Below are 26,808 nucleotides of genomic sequence, written 5' to 3' on the forward strand. Positions count from 1 at the left end.
GCAGGATGTGGGGGCCATACACAACTCTACCGGAGGGTCAAATGTCTTTGCATGCCTCCATAGGTTGTTTTTCTATTGCAATTTTCAATTGCATTATATTTCTTGGAATCACACTGACACTGATATGTCGCCAGACTTCTGATATCTCCCCGTCTGCTATAGTTGTCCTGTGAATAAATAATAGGAAATTGAGATTAGACGAATAGTTGAAAGTTTTGCTTTATGTCGGCTTAATTTCTTGATTGATATACTTACTATTTCTGCTATTGCCTCTTGTGCTGCAAGAGTCTCACAATGCTTAGACAGGTTTGTCCACAACTTTCACATCTGAAGAAAGAGAGGAGATTTATTAATTTTCGTTAAGAATAAATAAAGCAGTCTATATGATTCAGAATGGAAAAGCTAATAAATCCAATATCTCATGTTTTATTTGAAAAATATTTTACTGAATTTGGTATATAAACCAACTAATAAAAGGGTTTAGTCAGAAAATTACAAGCATTCGTGGCTCCAAATACTTGAGAAATCAGACTATACAATATAGACCGGTATGAGTGAAATGTTAGGTGAACTTGTTAACACTTTGATTCAATACGCAAATAAAAGTGAATGCGTAATAGTATGTTACAATGAGCAGCAATCAACAATGAGTATATATCCTCACTGATTAAAAAAATCTAACTGGAGGTGCATGAACTATTTGAAACCATAAGGAGTAAGTAAATATGTAATTTCGGCAAATGGGCAACTACGTACCGTACTGAATTAATAACTTCGTAGTATTTGACAAAGGCTGGCTTTCCCACATGTACTTAACAGTGCGATGCCCGGGTGTGATATACAACAATAGTATTCACCTTACCTTTTACCGATTTCTTTTTATCCCAACTTTCAAAAATATCATTAAAATCGACAACAATTGTCAAAGCAGGCACGAACACCATTCGTGCTACGCCTTGAAAGCAGCACACATCCGCTCGTTTTCATCTCGTCAAGTATGTGCATTGGAGCGTGCTATCGAATACGATCTTCGGACAAAAATGCCGGAGTTGCGCATCTGATCTGACTAAAGACGCCTTATCTCACTACGCTTCGCTCGTGACTCGCAGGTTGTCACGTGCAGACTGCAGAGTAGACGCGAGGACGCGTTCTCCTTTTGCGCAACTAAAAATAAATGACGTCATTTGATGTTTATATTCAGTTCGGTGATTTACATGGGTTGTAATTGTAATCTGGATGGATCGAATTCATTTTTCCATTGGCTAAAAATCGACGAATTGCGTTTGAGTTTAGGCTAGCTTTCTAATTTTTAATACTTGCAATTTGTATTTAAATGCTAGTTATGCTGGAGTCTAAATACAGACGCCAGGATGCATTGCTCATTCAATTTGTTTGCATATACTGCTACGTGATATAACTGTAAAAGTATAGACTGCAGGATTGTACTTGTAGCTGCAGACATGTTGTGAGCAACTGAAGTTAAGTAGGTAGGCTATAAGTTCAGGAGTTACCGTACGGTATTTATTTAGTAAAGTCATTTCTGCATTTAGAAATCAAATTTGAATAAATTCTTCCATCAGTCACTACCGATACCGGTACCTATCTACCGGTACGGATCTATTACCAGATAACTGTATACAGGTCCGCTAAGAACAGAAGAAACTGTACTGGCAGACTGGTATAATACTGTAATAAGATGGCTATTGAAAATAACAGAATGTCTATTACCATACAGCCGTATTAACTGTGCCTACTAGAATTTGTATCAGTCACCTTATCACTGTATCAGATAGGTCAATACATTACAGCATTAACTCCTGTACTGTGGAATATTAATTTCAGGATTTGTCATTGTTGCACACAAGTTTTGAAGTTGGATTATTTTTCACTTCTATGCAACTAGTTTTCATTGGTTATTGAAATCGTTGGTTTGCTGTTGAAAATGTCATCAAGATTCAAGGTAATAAATATGAGTTTGTTTGATTATATATCAGCCAGTCTGGATTTCATGGCCTTTTTGAACGAGAAATCGGGCGTGCAATCAGAAATTGCCGCGTGCAAATAAGAATTCCTGGCGTGCAATTATAGCTCACGACGTGCAAAACAACTGCACTCGCGTGCAACTGACTTTGACATCAGATACCTCTCAATACATCCGCGTAAAATTACCGGTATCGGATAAAAAATACGTTGAATCAGAGAAAAAATGGACGTTTGACCTTTGACCCCAAACATTATTTCTACAGTTTGTCGCTAATTTTGAGAGTGTTTGTGCGACTTTGGATACCGGTACTGTTCAGTACATCCGCGTAAAATTATTGGATAAAAAATACGTTGAATCAGAGCAAAATGGACATACTTTGTTATTAATTTTGGTAGTGTTTTTACGTAGAATTAATGGATAAAAAATACGTCAAATTAGAGCAACATGAACGTTTGACCTTTGACCCCAAACGTTATTTTCATACTTTGTCACTAATTTTGGGAGTGTTTGAGCAACTTTAGATACCGGTACTGTTCAGTACATTCGTGTAAAATTATTGTATGAAAAATACGCTGAATCAGAGCCGTACTTGGCCATAGTGCGGAGGCGATCCTTTCGTCCATAACTATTCTCACGGGATTCCTATTTCCTATCATTCAACACGATATGGACCTTTCCCCGAGCATCGACTTCCTTGTTTACTTCGTGACATTGGCCAATCAGCAAGATGCAAAAAAGGACGTAACAATGAGAGGAATTTTTCGCGGGTCAAAGGTTGGGGAAAGGTCCATGGTCTTTTTGCTTCGCAATATTTCGATCAGACCAAATCTTGCATGCTGGTATTTGTCGACAATTGTGGAGTTATAATATTTTGGCATCTTTATATTACTGGATTATTGATTTTAAAACCATTTAAACCGATTTACATTGGTGAGCAATTGCAAATTTTCGGCGTGCAAAATTGATTTCGCTCGCGTGCATTTTTGCGGAGCGCTAGCGCCCTCGGGCGTGCACCTGCCATGGAATCCAGTCTGGTATATCAGTATATTCAAACCTGTCATTACCATCTACTCATCTGCCTCTCTTGTTCTGTTTTGTACAGCGGCGAGGCAGTGTGGCTCATTGTGCTAAGCGTTAGGAATATGCTCGCCACCGCACCTCAGATTACTCTGCATGGGTTCACAGGTTCGAATACCATGTGGGGATGGTTATGTGTCAGAGGATTGCGGGACTCCGCGCTGACGTAGGGTGGTTCACGTAACTGTTAATCGGTTACGACTTCTTCCATCATCAAGTCCATGCTTCCGAAAACAAATACTTGATTAATCCCATACCCGACATGGAATGGTAATTGGACGAGAGGCCGTGGTTTGCCATGGGGTTAAGCCGTCGTATCGTAATTCCTCCCCTCCGGGATAAATATGTAAATCCTATCCTATCCATCTGTCTTTTTTTTTCTGTTTTGTACAGTATGATATTTTTTTTGTGCACTATGGACACAATATGAAACTAAACTTCATAGTTTCTAGATCTGTTATAGTTACTGATGGTTTGTTTCACAGCTTTTCAATCGATTTCAACATTAATATTAATTGCTACAGGTACAAAAGGTCTCAGAAAGTGACACTGGACAAGACATCCCAAAGGCATCAGGTAGGAAAAATATTAGTTAATCTCAGCGTGTGTCTAGGGCTACAGAATAAGATTGTTTAGCCGCATTGCTCCAATACGTTTCTGTATTTAGAATTGGTCAAATTGCAAATAACGCTTTGAATGTGTGATGTTCCCAATCATTGAATCATTGCATTTATGGAAAATATGATAATCTTGTTTTCATCAATAGATTCTACCAACGTGAAACTATTGGAGTCTGCAACTGATAGTGGTTCTTCCACACCAACGGAAACTAAACCTTTTGTACCACATGCAAATGGAAATGGACAAACAATTGTTAATAAACCACAAACATCTGAACAAAAAGAAGGACAATCTTTATTACCAGATGAGAGTGCTCAAGCAGATTCTAATATAGAAAAGCCTCCTCCATATGATGGAAAAGAAACTACAGTTCAACCCGACGCACAACCTGAAGTTGGGTTAGTCATGAAACCTGTGACACCAGAGAAATTAGAGCCTGTACCTGCTGTGAGCAATGTATGTTGAATTAGCTATATTTTTATATAGTGTGCTTCTGAATGTCATTCTACAATATATATCTTTTGCAGAAAATTGGGGAATATTGCCTTATTAGATTATCATATATTATATTTTTTATAATATCAATTACTGAGTTTTTTTTATAAGTGACTGCAGCGAGTGTGAAGTACATGCCTAAGTATTTGTGTACCGATTGTTTTATAGTTGATTAAATTTCAGGAATTATTGCAATTTTTTGTATTTTTGTACATAATTGATCCCTGGCCAAGCAGTAAATTACACTTTTTATAGAATTTGGGAAAACTCGTTGTATAGCGTTGCGACAGCATACTAAAATTCATGAAAATATTTCTTATTCACAAGTGCTGTTCAATATGATTCAGTGAAGAAATCGATATTCTTTCTCATTTTGTATTTGCAATATTAATGTAATCTTTTTTAGGCACCAGAAGACAAAACTACAACAGAAAAGGGAAAAAGTCGTTTCCATGTTGAGTTTGTTGATAGCAAAGATGGTGAGTTCATGTCTCACATTTTTTTTATTTTTTTTTATCACTGACTGTATATAGGGATAAAAAATATTTCAAGTTGTGTTGGAGCCATTATTTTTCTTACAAACAGGATGAGGATTTTTTTTAAATAACAAGCATCATTCCAATTAGTAATGTAGCAAAATTGATTGATGAACATGATTACATTCATATTTTGTCCTGCAATCAAATTTCTTGGCAATATGTGGATTTTGTTTCTATCGTATTAATAACACTGATTTTCACAATATTCAAAATATTATCATTTTCAATGTTATTTGCTATATAAACTTCATTTTTGTTACAGATAATGAAACGCATTCTCCGCCACTATCACCTAATCATGATAGCATGACCAATTCTATGACTAATAATACACACAGTAGAACTTATTATAATAGGACCTTTGGCCACAATACACAGGTAATTTAATTTTGTTTTGAGCACAGTTTATTACGTAGCTTAAACTTTGTACTTTATGGCTGCCATCATGAAATAATTTTTCAAATATAATCCGCAAAATCCAACCTGTGGTATGATGCGTATTCTGTTTTAGATCATGTTTGGCTTATAGAAAGACTGCAATCACTACGACTGCATTTATATTGAATTATTCAAAGAACATATTATGATATATGAAATCAATATTGTTATTCTAATTGTACTATAACTTGTACTGTAATTTTCAAATATGAATGCACTTGGTATATGACATTTCATCACAATGAGCCAGTTAACTTCAGTTTTCTGCCTGTCTGTTTAATATCTCCATGCTATAATTTATCAAACTTCCTTTTCATTTTTTTGCAGGAAGCAGTACCAATGGTTGCTTATTATCATAATTCCAGTTCCGTGGCCGGAAAGAAAAGACCGACATTAGATGAACTTCATGATCACAAGGTTTTCTATTGTATTATATATCCGTTTTCAAATGTTTGAAACAAATTAAGGATGTAAATGAAGGAAGTATCCAAATCAATTTGTTTGCTGATATATTATTACCCTCCATTCACTAAGCCGTCATCTTCGATGATGCTACAAAATTGAAGAAAATAAATGTCAATGACCGTTTTTGTTATAAAGTTATAAAGAATTCTATGCATAAATATTAATAGGCTGACTCAGTCTACTTAATTGTTTTGAGTTATTGCTGTAAATGTGCAATTTTAAAAAAATTGTCATTTTAGTATTACGGCAAATTAAAAGACGCACTTATTGCAATTTTATGTAATATTATCCAGGATGAAGTGGAATCGCCTGTTCATGAACAAAGAATGGAACTGACTGCCCAACCTGATCCAGAAGCTGCCATTGCTTCAGCTTCTGCTCCTATCAAATTTGGATGGATAAAGGGGGTTTTGGTGAGATTGTCAAAATTCTTTTGAGAGAAGCATATTTAACATTTAGTACCGACATCTAATTTTCATGTCATGACAATATTGGCGCATGTAGATGGTCGACCACTTACTATAGTTTTCATATTTATATTTACCTCCACGTGTTTACAGGTACGATGTTTACTCAATATCTGGGGTGTCATGTTATTTTTGAGAATGTCGTGGGTTGTTGGACAAGCTGGAATGGGTAAGATTTCCATATATTCAGTGTTATTTTAATTTTATCAAACACCTCTATGTTCAAAATTTAAGTGTTATTTTAACACCTCTACGTAGGTAACTATTTTTGTTTTCTTTCATTTTCTTTAAAGCAAACACAATAAAAACTTTATCATTATGACATATCAATAATTTACATTTATGTTGTCTGAAATGGAAAACCCATTGAATACTCATAAACACGGTTGTTAAAAATCATGTTTACATAAATTCTTTTCAAATGTTTTAACATAACCATAAAGGTGACAAGCTAACTTTTTATATATAGAAATCTTGCAGCATAACTTACATCATAGCATGTGTAAATATAGTGGTAACTTCCATTTGGAATAAATAATTGTATAACATCTACTATCCAGTTGTTTGGATTTACTTTGACCTGCGAATTCAAAATCTTCCTAGACCTTTTTGAAAGGTCAAGCTGCAACAGTCATCTGCCGGTGTTGACAACATATAATATTGCCTCCAGCAATTATGTCATATGTTATTATCCGGTGGTAATTTATTGTTTGTTATAACTTCATTTGAAGTTTTAAACTCCTTATCATAATACTGGATTAAATGTGAATTTGTAATAAGAAAGTGTTATTAAAATACGGAAATTTTATCCTTGTCGAATCCGTAAACAAATCCACATATTAAACTTACTTTATTTAATATTGTGAAAATCACCTATTATGCATATGGAAAGGATAAACGTATCAAAACAAAACTTTGTATTATAAAACTTGTTTTGTTATATTGTGAAATGTCCATATTTTCACATAAAATACTGTTTTGCACAGCTGTTTGTTCTGAGTGTGCATTGTTTTCGGTTTAAACTTTGAAGTCAATAGTCTGCAATGATTCAGTTGTTTTTTTGCAAAAATTAATCCGGCTTTGAAAACGACATTTAATGAATAATGATATCATCATCAAGTTTATGCTACAGCTTCCGACTTCCGTAATCTATTACAAAACACCGGTATGTCATTGAGACTTATCGGGGTCATGTTGCAGCTCTTTGGCAAAAATATTTACTTGTTTAGAAAAACTACTGTTGAACTGGCATATGTTTTTGTGAGTCATCGCTAGTTTAAACCAGTTTATTTGTTTAATAATATTTTTATGAGATTGGATTGGCTTTACGTGACAAAAAACATAAATTGATATTCCATCAAATTTGTAGTTTGTTCAACCATTCAAATTTATATTCATAGATTATTAAAGCAGGGTTTCATATCCCTATTGATTACATTTTATTAGGATCTGGAAATTGCATTGTAGGTTTCTTTATATTATAAAATTAGTTTTTTCAGACTTCACACACAATATGTTTTCATTATCTCTAGCTTTCTTCTTGTGGGCGTCTTGATTAAGCCTTTATAATTATACATAACAAATTATGATTGGGTATGTTTTGCTCTTTTATCAGTCTTAATAACTATGTGGAAACAATGTTTGTTACTGGTATCTTGCAATAAAATTTGTAGGCCTATCATAGTAATTCTGGTGGAATTGCAAAATAAATTATACATATTGTGTCAAAAATAGTTTATTTTATCCTCAGCAAGCGATATTCCAAATATACATGTGATGGCAGTAATGCTCTTGAGTCTAAATGACGTAATTTAATAAAAAAAACTATAATCGAGTTTCTAAACTTTTAGAAAAATTATTGTGAATATTAAATAACCTCAGCTCTGAGTTTTTCGACATCTGCAGGTTTCATTTGACCCCATTCAATTTCATCATGTGCCAATGGCCTATTATTCATATGTTAATCTGGATTAGAAGTTTTTTGTATTGTATTTTAAAAATTATCAGATTAATATCACCATTCACCATTCATGATAATCCTTGCTTATACTACTTGATTCACGATTTAAATCTACTTTTCAATCCATTATAAGTATTGAGCCGCAAGTAACTAATTTTAACCAAAGTCCTCATATTTAAAAATAGGTTTTTATATTTGAATTATTTGAAATTAATTTAGAATTTAATAAGATAATTTCAGTCTGCACAGATAATAGTTGCACATGGAAAAAAGCTGTTTAAATGTTCATCTGGATGTATTTTATTGCTTCCACTGACTTTTTTTTATGTGCCAAAATTATTTTTACAGGTTTGAGCATTGTTATCGTCTTACTATCTGCGTTGGTAACAACAATAACAACTTTATCAATGTCTGCAATATGCACTAATGGACAAGTGCGTGGAGGTAACGATTTACGTTATGGATTCAAAATTTTTGGTCAAAAGTCTATGCGAGATTAATTCATTGTTCTGAATTATTTCTGCTTGTGTTATAAGGTGACAATTATCATTTCTCAAACTATCATATAGGAGCTAATCGCATATGAAAAAAGTAAAATATTTTCAATTCGGCTTGGCTTCACCTTCATAGCTAGACCATCATGGCAACAAATTTTTTTACAAATATTGTCACTTAAATACCCCTTTTTTCTATTTAAGGTGGAGCGTATTACTTAATATCACGTAGTTTAGGTCCAGAATTTGGAGGTGCGATTGGACTCATATTTTCACTTGCAAATGCAGTTGGTGTTGCAATGTATGTTGTGGGATTCGCGGAAACTGTCGTCGCTCTTATGCAGGTTAATTTTTCATCACTTTTCAGCTGTATTCTATTGTACTGTATTTGCACAAACTTATATCTCAATTTGTGTGCTCGCAAAAACAGTGAAATAAGGTACAATTTTTGTCCTCAAAATATTTTCTTATGCCCAAGGGTGTACCATCACACAGGTTTAAAAAGCCTCGGTTCTGAAATTATTATATGTTTAATAATTATTGACTTCCTCTGAGACTAAGTGAGCTCAAACCATAATTAAAATAATCAACACTATGTTTCATTATTTATCTGTATGTGATTCCAATTGAAATACTAGTATCTAGTAATGTAGTGGAATTGTGTGAATTGAATATTGTTTTTAAGTTCTGTAATTTTCCATTCTAAGTATTTTGCGTGCTCAAAAATATTTTAGGCTCATTTTGAAATTGATGGCTATTAAATATACATTTAAACATGAACTTAATCTTCTTTGACCTGCCTTCATTACTTAGTGTGTATGTTGGGAACATTTTTTTTTATATATCTAACAAACTTGGACTACTTCCTTATATTGTGCGAAATTACTCAATTTGAAGGTTACGTCATGCTTCAATTTGATTGATCAGTTCATATTCTCCTTACATTCTACAATATCTTGCATTGTCGATTTTAGGTAGAAACTTGGATGATATCCAAACTTTACCAGATATCAAGTGTTTGCTTGTGTGAAATGCAACAAAAAAAAATCATTCTTTTTTTATATTGCTAGTTCAATATGAATTGAATCTATTTTTACTGTGTAAAAATTAGTCATAAAAATCAAGCAAAATGCCTATTCAGATGGTTTTCATTTGTTCTTCAAAGTATTTCATTACATTAGGCTCCTCTTAAAACATTAGATTAATTAGGCATGTTAAAATTACCTTCATATCCAAATATCAAATAATAGTATTTTGGATAACTCTCTCGTTATGCCGACATTTGTGTAAACCAGGCTTACCCAAACTGGGGTTCGCGGACCCATGGGGGTCTGTAATAACTGCACCGGGGGGTCGCAACTTTCTGAAAATAGTCTGAAACCTATACAAATTGATCATTATCTCATCGAATCGTTGTTAGCCTGCCTGTATTTAATGTGAGTACATATTGATTCAGACTTTCATGAGTTTTATTTTGCCAAAGGAAACATTATCCTTCCTCGTTGGTTGGGCAAATTAATATGACATAGGATGGGGTATGTCAAAAATAAGATTCAAAAATGGGGTCCGCGGCCCAAAAAGCTTGGGAAAACCTGGTGTAAACAGTATATAAAGTAGCAAGCTATCTATTTGTTCGATATTAGATTAATACAATACTCAGGCTCTGTTGCCTATATTTTTTGATATATTGTACTTGTCATGTTCATGTTGCCAGATTGGAGCAGACTGAAAACTCGTTGAATAATTTATCTATATTGAGTGAGGGTTTAGCCTAACAACTGTTGGTAACAACTAGGCATGTTATTGCTTTATGTTTAGGTAGAAAATTGGGTCTGTGGGCTTAAACAAAACATTCTTTAGTTTCATATAAACCATTTTGTGATATTTCAGCAAATTTTATGTTGTACAAGCAATAGGGTATGTGAAAAAGCACATGCTGAAATATTAAATCTAAAATCGCATCGTATATGCTCCTGCAGGAATTTTAGAATATTATTTAAACAATTTCCAGATGAGGCTTTGCCACAAGTACAATTTGATAACCCAGAAGATTTGATCCATTTTCATATTTTTATGTATCATAAACAGTGTTTTTATTTTAATCAATTATTTTCTTAATTTAGGAATTTGGTGCTTCCATGACTCAAAATGTACTCCATGACACTCGAATTGTTGGAGCCATCACTGTACTTCTTTTGCTTGGGATCACTCAACTTGGAATGGCATGGGAAGCAAAAGTAAGAATATATTTCTTCTACATTGAGATTTGAGAACAATGTTCCTTTATCCGATGTGCTATATAGTTTAGGAGTTCAATTAAATATGTTTTTAATAAAGTGGATTGAAAGCAACTGTTTGATTCATTTCGCTACTTTTCAAGTATATAGTCCATAAACAAAGTCTTAAATTTGCAAAGGTAATTTATCGAAACCATATTGTTTTGGGCCTCACAAATGTATTAAATGAAGTGATTACTGGGTAAAAAACAACAAACCTGATTAAGATATATTAAGAACTGACTTCATATTAAAATTAGAAATTAATATGGACTTAATGAACACTCTGTATAACCTCGCTTATCATAATTTTACTTATAGTAACTCCATTTTCAAATAAATGACTTCTTTATATGGTATACCTCTACGAAATCTCAATTTTTGGTTCACATTTATTGGTAGCTCTTGAGGTAAATTTTTCCGCAGCTTGCAATAATGTTATGGCTCAATAAAACATCTGCGGTTTATTGGGTTTTTATATCAAAACTGAAACCTGAAAGCATATTTGGATGTTTGTTTTTATTCTTTAGAATTTCATATTGTTTATTGTACTTGTTGACAATTTTAATTTTCAAGGTATTTTAAATATGAAATATATTGAGTTTAGAACATTCCAGTGAACAATCAATAGTGTTGGAAGAAACATGTACTTTATTTTCTTTGTCATGAAGGGCATTTGTAGTCACTGAAAAGAACGTTGTCAAAAATAGCTCAGAAACTGGTGCTTTGACTACTGAGGATATAAAGCATGTTTTCAAGTTGGAATTAGGTCTATTACAAACCCATAATTTATTTCACTTCAATTTCTGCTTCCAATCTTTTGTATCCAATATTGAAAGCAACCCAATCGAAATCCCTTCATTTTATTGCATACATTCATCCTGAATGCAGTGTTTTTATATTACCATAGTTTCTATAAGCCAATATATTGCCTGAATCCTGTGCCTGCTACGAAAATTTTGAATATAAATTGCTCAAATATTTGTTTCCTGTTTTTGCTCTTCTTAGGCTCAACTGGTTCTGCTCTTTATTCTCATTGTAGCGATAATAAATTTCATCGTTGGGACATTCATTCCTGTTAACATGGAAGATAAATCATATGGATTTTTCAATTATCAAGGTGTGTTGTATTGTCACTGTTCCTTTTACGACATCAAATTTTATATTCATTCATTAAATCTCCATACATCAAACCTTGTCATGATGGATAGGTTTTATCTTGCGTGTTGATTTTGTTAGTGCTCAAATATGGATCACGGCTCAAATGCACTATCAAGACTTATTGAGCTATTTTTCATTAATATTAAATTTGATTGTGCTTACTCAATGATCTTACTCATTGCGGAAGTCGTTATTAATAGTTGCAGCCAAGCCTATATCGAAATACTGGAAAGAAAAATATTGACAGAGAATATTTTATTCATCATTAAATATATCCATTGCTCTTAAGGAAAGAGTTGGATGTTTCCCAACCTGATATTTTTTCTGATTTCTTTGTTTATTTTGAATTCACTCATTATGGTGTAAACTGTCAAGGTTTGATTAAATTTTTCGATTCTCCTTGATGAATTTAGAAACTTGTAGGCAAATTTAACATGACATTACCTTTTTCCACTTTACCTCAGGAACTATTGCAAATGAGAATTTCATGCCAGATTTTCAAGGTGAAGGTTTTTTCTCTGTATTTGCCATTTTTTTCCCTGCGGCTACTGGAATTCTAGCTGGATGTAATATTTCTGGTGATCTCAAGGTAAAACTTTATTTATAAAAATTTTATTATTTTTTTCGTACTTCATTGCTGTGCAGAGAATTGTTGATTTGAGATATAAAGCACTTCTATTTCACGCTGCCAGCGATGCAAAATTTTATACAAATAGGAAATAGGAAGAGTTCAATTCAATGTTCTTCAAACATCTTTTATCATTACCCACTTGTCATGTTCAAGTTTTTTTCGGGATTCTGGGATTAAAAATAAAAATAAATTAATAGAACAATTACTGAACATTAATAGAGCTATTACTGCCCAACTGACTGCTCAGATTTAACTTACCTTAGTAACGGTAGCCTTTAATTCGTCTCCATGTTCTCTAAACATATGATCTTAAAACTAATAGTGAAGTTGGAATGTAACTTGTCTAAGTTTGGTATTGGTCTGATTGGGAGAAGCATACTTCTTTGTTAAGTGTGACGGTAGGCTTCGTCACATCAAGTCAGGATCTGTTTTTCTTATCTGTTCAAAATGCTCTAGAAACATACCCCGCGCCCCCATTGAGCCCTTTCACGACCCACTGAGACCCCCAGTTTGAAGAGCCTTGATCTCCAATGCATTTGTCAGTAATATCAAAGCATATGTTAATTTATGTCATTCATAACATTCCACTACACTTACAGGATGCTCAGAAAGCAATTCCGAAAGGAACTCTACTTGCAATTTTAATAACGTCAATTGTCTACTGTATGGTTGTGGTTATGATTGGATGTGTTGAAGTAAGAACTGCATCTGGGAATGTTACAGGTTTGTCATCTGTTGTTATTGGGCACAAACTTGATCCATGGATTGTTTTGCTCTAAATTTCCTTTTTTTCTAATTAATGGACCAATTAATTTCAAATTTACAGTGCTTTTGTATGAAAGAACTTGCTAGATGGCTGTTACTATCTTCTGACTGGGGACGACAAAGTTTTTACATACAAAGTTTTTTTTTCTCTCCATTCAGAATTTGTTATACTTTTTTTAACATTTGAATATAATTTTGCTGAAAATGTGGTGGTCATTTGTCCCAAAATTTGAGCAATGCTCTATTTTTATTCAAAAGTTAGTCCACAGCCAACCCTCGATGTTGGATAAGCAAATATTTATCGTGAAATACATGTTTTATGTAATTTCAATTAATCACATAGAAGTTACACTTGCAAGTGCATAGTGGAGCAAATCAACTATAGTTTGTCCTTGTACTTTACATTTCAGACTTTCCAATTCTGTGCAAATAGAAACAATTACATCATATTTAAAATAATGACAATTACTTCTGCAAAAGCTAGTGCAAATGCAGTATAAAGATAAAGATCATAATTTTCTATTGGCTGTAACATCTGTTTAATCCCACTGAACAAAAATGGAAACACAACAACCTTATCATTCTTCTAAGTAAATAAATGGACATATTTCAGTGTTACAAAACTCATTTGCAATCATTAACATATTTTTTTTTATCAAAAAGATTGTAACTTTGTTAACCAGGGATAATTGCATCATTTAATATAGATTTTTGAATACATGCTTAACGATTATTTGGGTTGGGAACCACTGGGGGAAAGGGACTTGAACCCTATGTGTTATCTACGGTGCCAACACAGTCAAGTCTCATGCCTCAACCGCTAGGCCCGCATGCTGCCCAAGCACACTATCTGCATTGTTGTGCAATTCCTATATTGCTTTTGCCAGATTTTCTTGGTGCAAACATTACCGAAGTCACAAATTGCACAACTGCAGCTTGTCAGTTGGGTTGGGATTACAAACCTGTCTCAAATTGTGGAGAAGAAGGTGTAGATTGTTATCCTGGTGGTCTTCTCTATGACATGCAGGTAATTTACAATGAAATACTTTATAAAACAGTTTCACTGTTAAATAAAATAGTCTACATGTCACACTAGCCTTGTTCATGTAAGAAACATACTTTTTGGCATTGAAGGATTTCCTGCTGACATATTCCTCACTGGTTATTATGGAATGTGACTGAGAGGGGATGATTAGGTACAAAAGGATTTCCCATTGATTTCCTCATTGCTGTAGGGTGGTCCACGTAACACTGGTCTGGTATGACAATCCTATCCTAAATCGAACACCTTCTATGACTAAGGTCAGTCATTCGAAAGTATTTTGGAACCACACACTGCTTTTGATTTTAACTTATGTCCTTGGTATGTGTTGTATTGTAACCATACCTAGGAAATTGTATTCATTCTATTGACCACCATGTAGTGTCTGACTCCATGATGTTCCGATTGGCATCTGGATAACTAATCTCATTTGAGGTAGTTTTTACTTGATCTTTTGGCTTTGATATAAGCAAAGCATATTTTGTATTTGTGCAGGCTATGGAAAAGATGAGTGCTTTTGGTCCGATCATTACTGCTGGTATATTTGCTGCCACATTATCTTCTGCTCTGGCCAGCCTTGTCAGTGCACCGAAAATTTTTCAGGTAAATTCAATAGCAGCGGTAGCAAAAGTGGAATTTCTCAATGTGAATGAAAAGCTTAGTTTTTTTCTTCAAGACAAATTGCCGTAAAGTAATTGAATGTTTAGTTAAAGCTACTTTATTGATGAAAAAATAGTCAAATTGAAAAAACTTAAGGGTAATGAATAAATAATGAAACACCTTAGTTTGGCCTTAAATTAGATCCATTCAAAAGATTTTTTACACATTTGTATTGTACAGAGGGAATTGTCAATTTTTCCAAAACGTTCCAATAATTATATTATTGTCTCCTTTTTTCCACAGGCTGTATGTAAAGACAAGATTTTTCCTGGAATTGCATTTTTTGGCAAAGGAGCACCAGGAACTGATGAACCTCGTCGGGCCTATGTTCTTGCATTTCTGATTGCTCTTGGATTTATTCTGATCGGAGAACTCAATACAATCGCTCCAATCATTTCGAATTTCTTCCTTGCTTCTTATACGTTGATTAATTATTCTTGTTTTGCTGCTTCACTGTCAAAGTCGCCAGGTAATGTAAAGGAATTAATTCAGTCTGTAATAAGCCTTTTTAATGAATACTTGTCACTCTGAATAGGGCTATGTATGCTTCAACTGAGGAGTAAGTATTTTTAAAGGGACTGGATTCTATCTGGTTCTGCATTGCCCACCCAATTTATTACACTTTTCTTTGGGAACTCAAGATCAGTAATCTTGACGCAAGATAGTCAAGTCCAGTCCTCTAACCACTAAGCCATCATAATCATAGTTATGTAAAATGCATGAATTGAGTTTTAAATCGGATTCCGCTCCACAGTAAAAGAAAATTAAGCAGAAAGATCAAATTGAGCAATTGCTAATTATATGTAGTAGTGAGCTACAATAAATGCTATCTATTATTAAATGCTTATTAAAAAGTTAGTTCAGATATACATTTGAAATATCAAAGCAAGATGATCATTTTTCATAATCGTTAAATTAACAGGTTTTTGGATTGGTGTGATGTGTGGTTATACCATAAATTTAATAGTACCGGTATTTGTTTTGTTTAATGATTTTTCTTGTTCTACAGGCTGGCGACCTGCTTTCAAATTTTACAACATGTGGTTATCCTTATTTGGTGCTTTGATATGTTGTGCCATCATGTTTGTCATAGAGTGGTACACTGCTCTCATCACCATAGTCATTGTCATGGCTTTGTATAAGTTTGTGGATTATAAGAAGCCAGGTAAGTGATTGATGTAGGTAGTACTATAATTCGGTAGTACTATAAAATTGCTGCAAAGCCTGCCAATTGCATAATGTGCTTTAGGCAAAAAATAATTTGCCTATGGTTTAACACAGCTGTTCCAAAACTGCGTCCCAAGATTATTTCGAGTGAGCAGTCAAAAGGTTGATTTATTTTTCTAAACTTTTTGTTCATTTGTTGGAAATTGTCACAAAATGATAAAATTTGTTGAACCAAATATTGAGAGAAAAGTAACATTGGTGATGTAGACAATCAGCCGCGTTATTTTATTTACGAACAAAAAATATAGCTTAAAATTCCCATGAATAAAATATGCATAGGCTATGTTTAAAACTTTTCTTTGGCATAATTTAATATTAATAAATTCAAATTTCCTTCAAAAGTGTCATGGCCTGTATTACAGAAAGTAAATGCGTCACAAGTTTTAAACGTTTGAGGACTTCAATTTTAACATGTTATTTTTGTCTAATTAAATATTTTCTGAATTTTCAGATGTGAATTGGGGATCTTCCACTCAGGCGTATTTATACATTCAAGCACTCAACAGCGCACTCAAACTTCAATCTGTTGAGGATCACGTAAAAAATTTCAGGTTTGTATTTTCATGTCATCAGTTTTTTCATTTCTTATGGTGTGAACTTCGAGATCTGGCATAATTTGGCCAAAAAGTAGAAAATAGTTTTCATGCCTAAGAATTGATGATCTCCTTTTTATCATTTCAAAGAATTTGTTGGGATTGAATTTTTAAAATGAATTTTTCACTAGATGCAAAGTAGGATTCAATTTAGTAATGAGTGTTACAATTTGAAAATAGTCTTTGTCAAGTAGAAAATTTGATTACTATAGATTCTAAATTCATTTAATGTCACATAATTAGGTTTCATGTATGTTCCATGCTTGGTTTAACTTGAATTATTACAAAACTTACCAATGGTTCATACACGATTTGACTTGAAAACATGTAACATTTTCATTTAATTTTAGGCCACAAACATTAGTTCTAACAGGACAGCCATCTCACCGACCAGCACTGGTTCATTTCGCTTCACAATTTACTAAGAATGTTGCCTTGATGACCTGTGCTAATATTATTGAGGTAGGCAAATCAATTTAATTTACTTTTCCATTCTTCAATCTTTTATCAAGATAAATAATAAAATTGGTCTAGTTGGAGAAAAAAATTTTTAGTTGTAAAAGTTGTACCTACCTGAACATCAGAATCGTACTGCTTTGGTCAGACATGAAATTTCCATCAAACCAAGTTATTGTGAATTTGTCAAGTGACAAACCCATTTGCCAGGTTATGGTGGCAGAAAACTTGATAGCTTCATAGTATATTTGCCCAATAATATTTACTTGAGTACATTATAAACGCATAAGCAATTGTATCTTCTATACCAAGGGTGGAAAACTATAAGCCTCATGCCAAAACTAAATTTAATCGCAATATCAACAAATTCCTTGAGCAATTTTTCAGCTAAAACATCAAAATTTGGTTTTAGTTGGATTGTGGCAGCATCAGGCGGGCCAGATTGCACTACCCAACGGGCCTTGCCCATGTCGGGTTTATACTTTATACCAGGGCTACTCAACTGGCGGACCGCGGTCCGAATTCGGACTTTTCGAGTATTCGATTCGGACCGCGTCTGATTTTATTTTTATTTCGGAAGATTGTCTCCATTTAACTTTGGATCTGTAAAAGGATGTGGAATATCTTGCGGTTACTCAGTTTTCCACAACTCGCGTTTCCTTAACTTTTTAACCGAAAAGATAGAGTCACTGAATTATAGTTAGGCGCAGTATGAAATACATTTTCTGGCCATACCGGACCCCAAGAATTTTCAAGTTTTGTATACGGACCTTTAGCAAAAATAGTTGAGTAGCCCTGCTTTATACCATTATACAATTTAGATGAAAGATTTCAGTGTCTTGAATATTTTATTAATTCACAATTCTTTTTCCAGCCACGAGGTAAAAATCCTTACAGAACATTCATGAAACAGGGATATGCAAGTCAACATTGGTTGAAACAACAAAGAATCAAATCGTTTTACAATAGCTTAGTTGCACCTAGTGTAAAGGCTGGTGCAGCATCTTTAATGCAGGTAAATCATTTGTGCAAACAACAGTTTAGTGCAAACAGTAATTGTAGGGATGCTTTCTAAAATTCTACTGTTTTTATAATTTTATATGGGCTATTTTATATGCCCGTCATTTTGAACAAGTCTCTGTACAAGCACAAACTGCTATGTTAGCAGGTGCTTTATTTTGGAAGAACTGGAATCGTTCAGTTCAACATTGTTTTCCTCAGGGGTGGGCAATTACTTTTCAGAGTGTGCCAGTTACAAAAAATAAACTTGGTTAATGGGCTGGAGGCTCAAGACTCAATATGAAAAACTATGAATAAAAAACAGTTTATTTACAAAAGCTAGGATGACATTTATATAATAACAAGAGGCAATCTGAGTCATTACGATGTTATTTTTCCCACCCCTGGTTTACCATTTTGTTAGTTCACCTTGGATGAGGTAGTGGGCATAGGATTTGAACTTGCGATATCAAAATAGTTAAGTCCAATGCTTTTAATCACGAGGCCATCTTGTCCACTTTTTCCATTCGATTTTAGGAATTCTAAGTTGAGTTGTATGTCATATTACTCATATTCATTCATTGTTGCAAAATTTGACACAAATAGAGGATTTTCACATGTTTGAAAATCAATGTTTTTAGGGCGTTGGAATGGGAAAACTACGCGCAAATACAATTTTAATGGGTTTCAAGAAAGACTGGAGAGAAGATGCCAAGGAAAAGCTTGTAGAATATATTGATATAATACAGTAAGTATTCAACAGGTGTTTATGTAGGATTTTAAAATAGTTGGGTGATTCAATTATCATGCAATTAAATATGGAATGTCTAAAACAAATATTATTGATATACACATCCAACATTTCTAAATATGAACTTATATTGACTTAAGCAATAAACTCATAATACATAAATAATGAAATGTTATTGTTGACGCTAATATTCAGTTATACTAGTAATGGACGTTCAGCTGGTAATAGGCAACAGATATAGTTAGTTTTTATAGTTCTGTTTGCATTACTATGATTTACCTGGCAGCAACCAATCTCTATACTAATTTCTTCTTATCACAGTGATGCTTTTGATCTGAATTATGGAGTCTGTATATTGAGACTGAAGGAAGGATTTGATGTCTCACCATACTTGAAAGATTCTAATACTCCTGAACTTGGTAATTTCATTTCCTCTTTTGAATATCATGGATTTGAAGGTTTAAAATATGTCTGTGTATGAATTTTCTGAGACAAAATGGAAATATCTAGTACAGCGTTTCTTAAAGTAGGCCCTCGGCTTCCTTGGGGGCCCATGAGTGAAGACTTTGGCTAGATATCATCCGCGATGACTACATTAATTTAAAGTAAATTTACTGTTTTTTTTTAATACTTCGAATGTAATATTTGTTGGCTTTTATATTATTAAATGTCTTGCATAAAATAAATTATGGAAATTTGATCCATTAAAGCAAAACACGGTATTTTTATAGAAAAGAGAGCCACGAGTGTTGAGAGTCTTTATGAGGAGGCCAAGGATCATGAAAGTTCATTACAATCATTAATCAAGTCCATTATTTTGCCCTCTTTGGTTTTCTTCGTTTTTCTTTAGTCTGAATCTTGTCTTTGTCATTTTATATAATCTGTGTCACTATTCGGTTTCAGATCATAAAATATCACATCCAAGCAGTATTTCATTGATTCCATCGGCATCTGACATGTCAGCATATTCAAACAGTCCGCAGGAAGGAGAAAAATCATTGGCACTCGGGGTTGTGCATGAACAACCGGAATTACAATCTGAAATTTCTGAGGCAACACCTGTTCCTGTCAACGACCTAGAATCGAAAGAAGGTTTTAACATGAAACCACTTTCACAAAGTGTCATCAGGTCATCATCAGAAGCAATGCATATGCATAGAAGTGGCTCAAAATATTTAGGAAATAAGGTAAAGAAGTATTTGGTGTGAAGTAATCTTCATTATCCAGGAATATACAAAACTAATTGAAAAATGAATACTTTTGAAATTTCATTATATTCGATTTATCATTCATTATTTATATTCGATATAAAAAATTGAATTCAGGATTTATTTAGAATCTTTTAATTGAGAATTAGGGTTTTGAGCTGTCAGAAAAGCATATCAAACCGTACAATATCTCAATTGGTAACAAACAATACGGAGAAAACTCATTTATATTTGTTGTTTTAGATATGATCAACTTGAATATATAGTGATTTTTCTAATTTCCCACAAACTTGCTACCAATTTCGAATACGTATTCAATATTTCATATTCAAAATTATTTATCAGAATGTATTCAAAATGTAAAATAATCGGTTTTGGCCATCTCTGTTATTATGTTTGAACTGGAAAAATGGCACATCATAAAAGATCACAAAGGTTTCTAGGTGACAATGTTCAGTTGATAAAACTGTACATTCTTCTCAAAAAATGAAGTTTTGGATGCCGATCAGGAATTTATAATTGAAAAAACAAACATGAAAGTCTGATATTCATTATGATCTGTCTTTTATGATCAGGCGCGCAGAGTGAATGACTAAAAAAATATGCACATCAGTGATGCTTATTCTTATTGCACATTTGATTTGTACATTAGAATTAATGGGTGCTCCTGAAGTATGTGCACCAAGATGGCGCACAAACCTGAACATAGAATGTGTACCAGGTTAGGGTTATCAGGTTGTGCGCCAATACTTCTGGAGTGCCAATCAATGTATATCAGTAATCTTGATATACAAATATTCTCTTGTGTAAAACATTCTATATCAGGGGTGTGCAACCTGTGGTCCACAAGGAAAAATTGTGCGACCCATGGAGGAATGCCAGTTGCGAATTGTGTGCAACCCGCGAAACGAGTTTTTTATTTAGTTTTATCTGGTACGTGCGAGTAATTCCAATCCCTTTGCTTTGCAAAGCCTATACCTTTGTCCAATTTATTATCTATGCCTATGACGTTACAATGCCATAACAGCTAGCTTGTGCAAGGCGAACTCATGTCAATGATAAATAACCGTGCAACTACTAGAAAGCCAAAGCCTATGTTAAATAATGGTGCGGCCCACGGTTTCACTCAGGTATTTGTGTCTGGCCCTCCTGTAATAAAGGATGCACACCCCTGTTCTATATGATGCGTCTAATGTACTATATCATCTTATACATTTGTGTGTGTTTTCTAGGATGTCAATCCACAAATACTGAAAGAAATGAACAGGTTTCAAGTTAAACAAGACAAAGGAAAAACAATTGATGTCTGGTGGTTGTTTGATGATGGAGGTTCGTATTTTATGACTGACTTGTTTGCTACATCAACACAAAATTGGTCTATCAATAATAAAAACCAAGTTTAGATCTTGTCTGATGCTATCTGACTGGATGTACGGTAAGTTGTGTCAAGCGACCAATTTGTTAAAGCTAACAACATTCTTCTAAAACAGGGGTGGGCAAGCTTTTTGGACCAGGGGTCAAAAATTTGCCCACCTAGACTGTGACATGTGACTGTGACATGTGAGTATAACGTAAAAAAGCAAGAGAAAAGAGAAAAAAGAGTTACAAAAGCAAAAGTGGAAAACAATAACCGTCAATAAGCCTCGTGACGAAACTAAATTTAATCGCAATTTCAACAAATTCCTTAGTTATTTTAGCTAAAACATCAAAATTTGGTTTTAGTTAGATCGCAGCATCAGGCAGGCCAGATTGAATTACATAACGAGCTGGATTTGGCCCGTGGGCCGTAGTTTGCTCATGTCAGATTTAGGAAGTTGTAATGATTTTTAATCTACTTAGGATTAGTGATCACTGACTTTTATCCCAAGTTGAGATAAAAATTCCTCCTTTATCTCCCAGGAGGAGAAAGCCACTAAAACAATTAATCTATGAAGAACCATGGCGTTACACACTTTTTAATGTGTCTTTAACTGCTAAGGTGGGTGCGGGAACCAGTTCCACATTGCAGATGCTTGGATATGAATCAGCAAAAAATAAAATAAACTAACCAAGCAAATCCAGATAATTATTCAAATTCTCCTCTTACAGGCCTCACAATTTTGCTGCCATATCTTTTGTCTATTAAACAACAATGGTCTGGATGTCACCTGAGAGTTTTTACTGGAGGAAAACAAAGTCGAATCGATCAAGAGAAGAGAACGTAAGTAATATGAGTGCTTGAACAAATTTTTTTTGTCCTGTCAACCTTTCAATACCCGATGATTTTTAGCTCCCTGCAAACATATCAGATCAAATATTTTTTTATGCAAAATTGAAGTGTTTTGAATTAATATAAATCATCGCTATAGAATACTAAAGTTAAAAAGTCTTTCTCATGTTCTATTTTTAACTGTAGTAATTACTTAATGTTTTTTTTTCTTGACAATAGTGTTTTGATCCACTGTTCTTTTAAATTACTTGTATAGAAGCTATTGAAACTTCAAAATCAAAATCTGTTTCAGAATGGCTCAGTTGCTAAGCAAGTTTCGAATTGATTTCAAGGATGTTATTGTCGTTCCAGATATCAACCAGAAACCAAAAAAATCAAGGTAACCTTACTACTTAGCTCAGTGGTTTTCATCCTTCTTGGTGGAGTCCCCAATGAAACATTCCAGGGGATCGAGGAACTCCTGTGCAGTAGTTAATTGACTTTTATTGTCTGAATTGTATAAACTATAAATATATATAAAAGCAAATCTAATACTGGTAAAACAGAATGATCTTTAAAGTGTAGTAGCAGGTTTAATGATAGTGACGAACCTAATAGGTATTTGATTATATTCAAACTTGTGGAACACCTGTACTGTAGAACTCCAGGGTTTCGCAGAAACCAGTAAAAGCCACTAATTGTTCTTGGCTAGATGATTAGATATTAGTTTTGTTAATATTATCGTGTAAATACTAATTATAAGCAATTTTCAAATGATTTTAACATTTCTCTCGATTTTTCCAGTATCAGTAATTTTGAAGAGCTTATCAAACCATTTCGAATGCTCGATGGCGAAATGTCTGAAGAAGATCGACAAATTGCCAGAACAAAAGAGCCGTGGAAAATTACAGATGACGAATTGGAAGTATTGAAAGAAAAGGTAAATTGTTATAAATTGCTTGTCTGAGGCTGTCTGACTTACAGAAATACATTTGTGTTAGTGTGCGGCAGGACTTTTGAATTGCATAATGGAATATTTGAATAGATTGTGTTTATGGCATTTTTTGTAGTCACTAAGGAAGACCATAGCACTGCACCTTAAATATTATAATTGATACACAATTCAAATTTTGTGCTACAGACTGATGTACTGTACTCTACAGTGTGCATGTTGGTATTGTGAACATTTTATTCCCATGTTTCTGTCGCCACTGCCTTATATATCAAATTAATTTCTTCAGACGAACAGACAAATTCGTCTCAGGGAACTTATACAGACACATTCGATGGATGCTGCACTGGTTGTTATGTAAGTGTAATTATATGGTTTCTTTATCAATTTTAAGTATTTCCACCTTTTACAACTTGGATTACTTCGCACATAAAATTGTTAAACTTAATATAATTGAAATGCTTAATCACTATAGTTTTGAGTCAATGATTAATAATAGTGAGCAAAATTCATTTTTCAAAGGCAACAATGTTCAGGAAACCTTCAAATTAGTAAAAGCTGAATATGGAGCGCTTTTAAACCATTGTAGTCTTGATATCCCCATCGATCAACAAATAGCATACTCTCTATCTAAAATTCATTACATTTTATATAATATGTCATACTTCTTCAAAAAATACGAGTGATGGATAATCGACAATTTTCAATATTTCAAAAGATCTTATTGAACTAATTTCTGTGAATGCACAGTGAAAAACATATCTAAATAAAGGCAACTAGACAGTGGCATTCAAAATTCTGTACTCCTCATCACATATAGTAAATAAACTTCATAAAATCCTATTTTCAACATTTAGGACACTTCCAATGGCAAGAAAAGGTACCTGTTCAGCAGGATTATACATGTCATGGTTAGAAGAACTTTCACGTGACATGCCACCTATGTTACTCATGAGAGGAAATCAAACAAGCGTTCTCACTTTTTACTCATAACAAAGCCTGAGAGAAGCATAGACATAGAATCTATTTCCTTGGATGTCTTCTCTCAACAAAGCTCTGGGTGACAAGCTACTAAATCATCAAAGACAACTGTCTGCAGTGCATGTAATTAAGGCGCTTCGAACTGAATTAGTAGTTGTAGACTTTTTTCATTGAATTTCCAATTTATTCAATGCTTACTTGTTTCATATATTGCTTGAAATTTCATGCTGAAGAAATGCAAATATCAGTTTGTCAAAACTTTTTGTTATTACCGACATAAATTATGGATCAAAGCTACTGGACATCGAAACAATTTATTTAAAATAGTAGCACAATTATAGTCATTTGAGTCGAGTTAAACACTGAGATAGTCTCAACTGGCGGTTAGTGTAGAAGTCTCTTTACTTAGATGACTCTTGTCACTTCAAGTCTTTGAAATATGGTGACACGAGCCTCAACACTGGTTTCAAGCAAAATATGAAGATCTAGTCCAGTGGTTCTCAAACTTTTTAAACCGCGCCCCCTTTTTTAGAATTTGTCAAGTGTCACGCCCCATCTTGAAAATAAGTAGCTAACAATAAGCCATAAATAACAGATTATAAGGAAAAAGTATGCTTTATTAAAAAAAACACTTTGAAAATATGTGGATGAATCATAAATATCTAAAATATAGAAATGTGAGTACTATCCAAAATAAGACAGGCAAGATCAAATCTAAACAAATATTTTTTATTAGCGTCACGCACCCTCGAAAAATTGTCGACGCCCCTCTTATGTGGCGCGACCCATCATTTGAGAACCACTGATCTAGATTAATCAACGTTTTTTTGGAATTTATGAGCTTCTAAGATATTGTATTTTGTTTATCTTCTCAAAAAAAAAAAAATTTTTTTTTATTTTCAGCTTTTCGTACTTCCTGCAATTTTCTAATTTCAAATATTTCTTGTCAGGATTTGCCAAAAAAAATGATTCCTGACGGTCTTTGTTGTAATTACTCATGTATTTTTACCATGTTGGCACCATACACAAATTTACATAGGTTTCCGAAACCAATTATTTTTTTTCCTAATTCGATAGGATTCTATAAAATGACCACTGCCTAAAAGACCTTTCGGAGTACATTTTTATCTTGCACAGCACTACTCTTAATTTTGCCTACCTCGTTGAAAATAACAATTTGGATTCAAAATATTAGACTTGATAATTTACCTATTTTAATCCTTGGTCAAAATGTGTACGCAGTTGTTGCCATGGAGTTTGGGCATCAGCTGCAAGCATTCATAGAACTAGTTATATTTTACATACTAGGACTACCATCTTCTTATCACACTGATTATTATCACATATCGTCTGCTATGTTTTTTGGCATATCTTTCAGTTAATTATGTCCATGTTAAAGTTGCCAGCAATTGTCACTCTCTACAACCCAATATGTTCTATACATATTAAGTAGATTGTATATTGTGCTGCAAAATTGATGCCATTATATTTATTGTCTACTGCTAAGTCTGTGTACGGTTTTGTTCTATTTATGCCATTTCATTGCGAGTGTACTTGGTGTCTTGAATTATGATTTTTCATCTTTTTATTTCATAGCGGTGAAAATCAAAAATGCTTTTCAAAATTTAGTGCATTCTTCTTTGAGTAATTATCTCACATTGCATCTGGACAAATGAACAAAAAAATTTGCTATTTTCTATAAAAACAAATGGATTCCAGAAACTTAGTTTGAAATCGCTTACAATGTATAAAAAACAGATCCATGGACATAATCGAGTAGTGAGTAGTTATCCCTCATTATATTTGAAACCTGGTCTCTTGCTCAAATCATAGTTTGTTGCACTTTTTAGACAAATAGTGGTATATTGGGAATACAAATGCTTATTTTGTAATTTATCATATAATATATGATCAATTTTTTTTATTTATTATTTCAATTTATCATAGAATAATTAATCACTAGAAATATCATCCTTTGTGTGTATTCCAGACAAGCACCAATTTTTTAGCTTCGTAGCCATCAATTTTACCTAATTAATCTTGCATTATTATCGTTAATAAAGTCAGTCAATTGATCAAGGTCTAAGCTGCATTCAATCATCAAAAACTTCACATTAATCTATTCTACTGCTTCTGTTTTTTTGATTTCGTGGTCTAATAAAATAGTAATCTGGACCCACTTATAAATTGTTTTTATTTATACTCAAGAGGGTGAGTACAAATGATTTACCTTGTATGTATATGTGGTGGCGTACGAGGAAGTTTGTTGAATAGGTAACCGGAAATGTCGTATGTGCCTGGAATTGCAATGATGCGCCACAAGTTAGGAAGCTCACAAAGTAATAAAATGACACATGCCAGAAAACCTGTTCCTGCTG

At 33.5% G+C, this 26,808-nt stretch overlaps 1 protein-coding gene across 1 annotated transcript; it reads left to right on the top strand.

Annotated features, from left to right (window-relative positions):
* The first annotated feature begins 1,769 nt into the window (after positions 1–1,769).
* LOC144425796 (solute carrier family 12 member 1-like) lies at positions 1,770–26,122 on the top strand. Its single transcript, XM_078115463.1, has 30 exons — positions 1,770–1,960; positions 3,586–3,637; positions 3,828–4,138; positions 4,584–4,656; positions 4,979–5,094; positions 5,482–5,571; positions 5,913–6,032; positions 6,180–6,255; positions 8,395–8,490; positions 8,745–8,884; positions 10,664–10,777; positions 11,825–11,936; positions 12,442–12,566; positions 13,208–13,331; positions 14,261–14,400; positions 14,911–15,018; positions 15,319–15,544; positions 16,085–16,240; positions 16,754–16,853; positions 17,246–17,357; positions 18,226–18,366; positions 18,992–19,098; positions 19,423–19,520; positions 20,005–20,288; positions 21,542–21,638; positions 22,398–22,509; positions 22,811–22,897; positions 23,302–23,437; positions 23,739–23,806; positions 24,307–26,122. The coding sequence occupies exons 1-30, from the start codon at positions 1,943–1,945 to the stop codon at positions 24,440–24,442; spliced, it is 3,675 nt and encodes a 1,224-aa protein (XP_077971589.1). The 5' UTR covers positions 1,770–1,942; the 3' UTR covers positions 24,443–26,122.
* The last annotated feature ends 686 nt before the right edge of the window (positions 26,123–26,808 follow it).

Source organism: Styela clava, chromosome 8, assembly GCF_964204865.1.
Source record: "Styela clava chromosome 8, kaStyClav1.hap1.2, whole genome shotgun sequence".
Lineage (NCBI taxonomy): Eukaryota > Metazoa > Chordata > Ascidiacea > Stolidobranchia > Styelidae > Styela > Styela clava.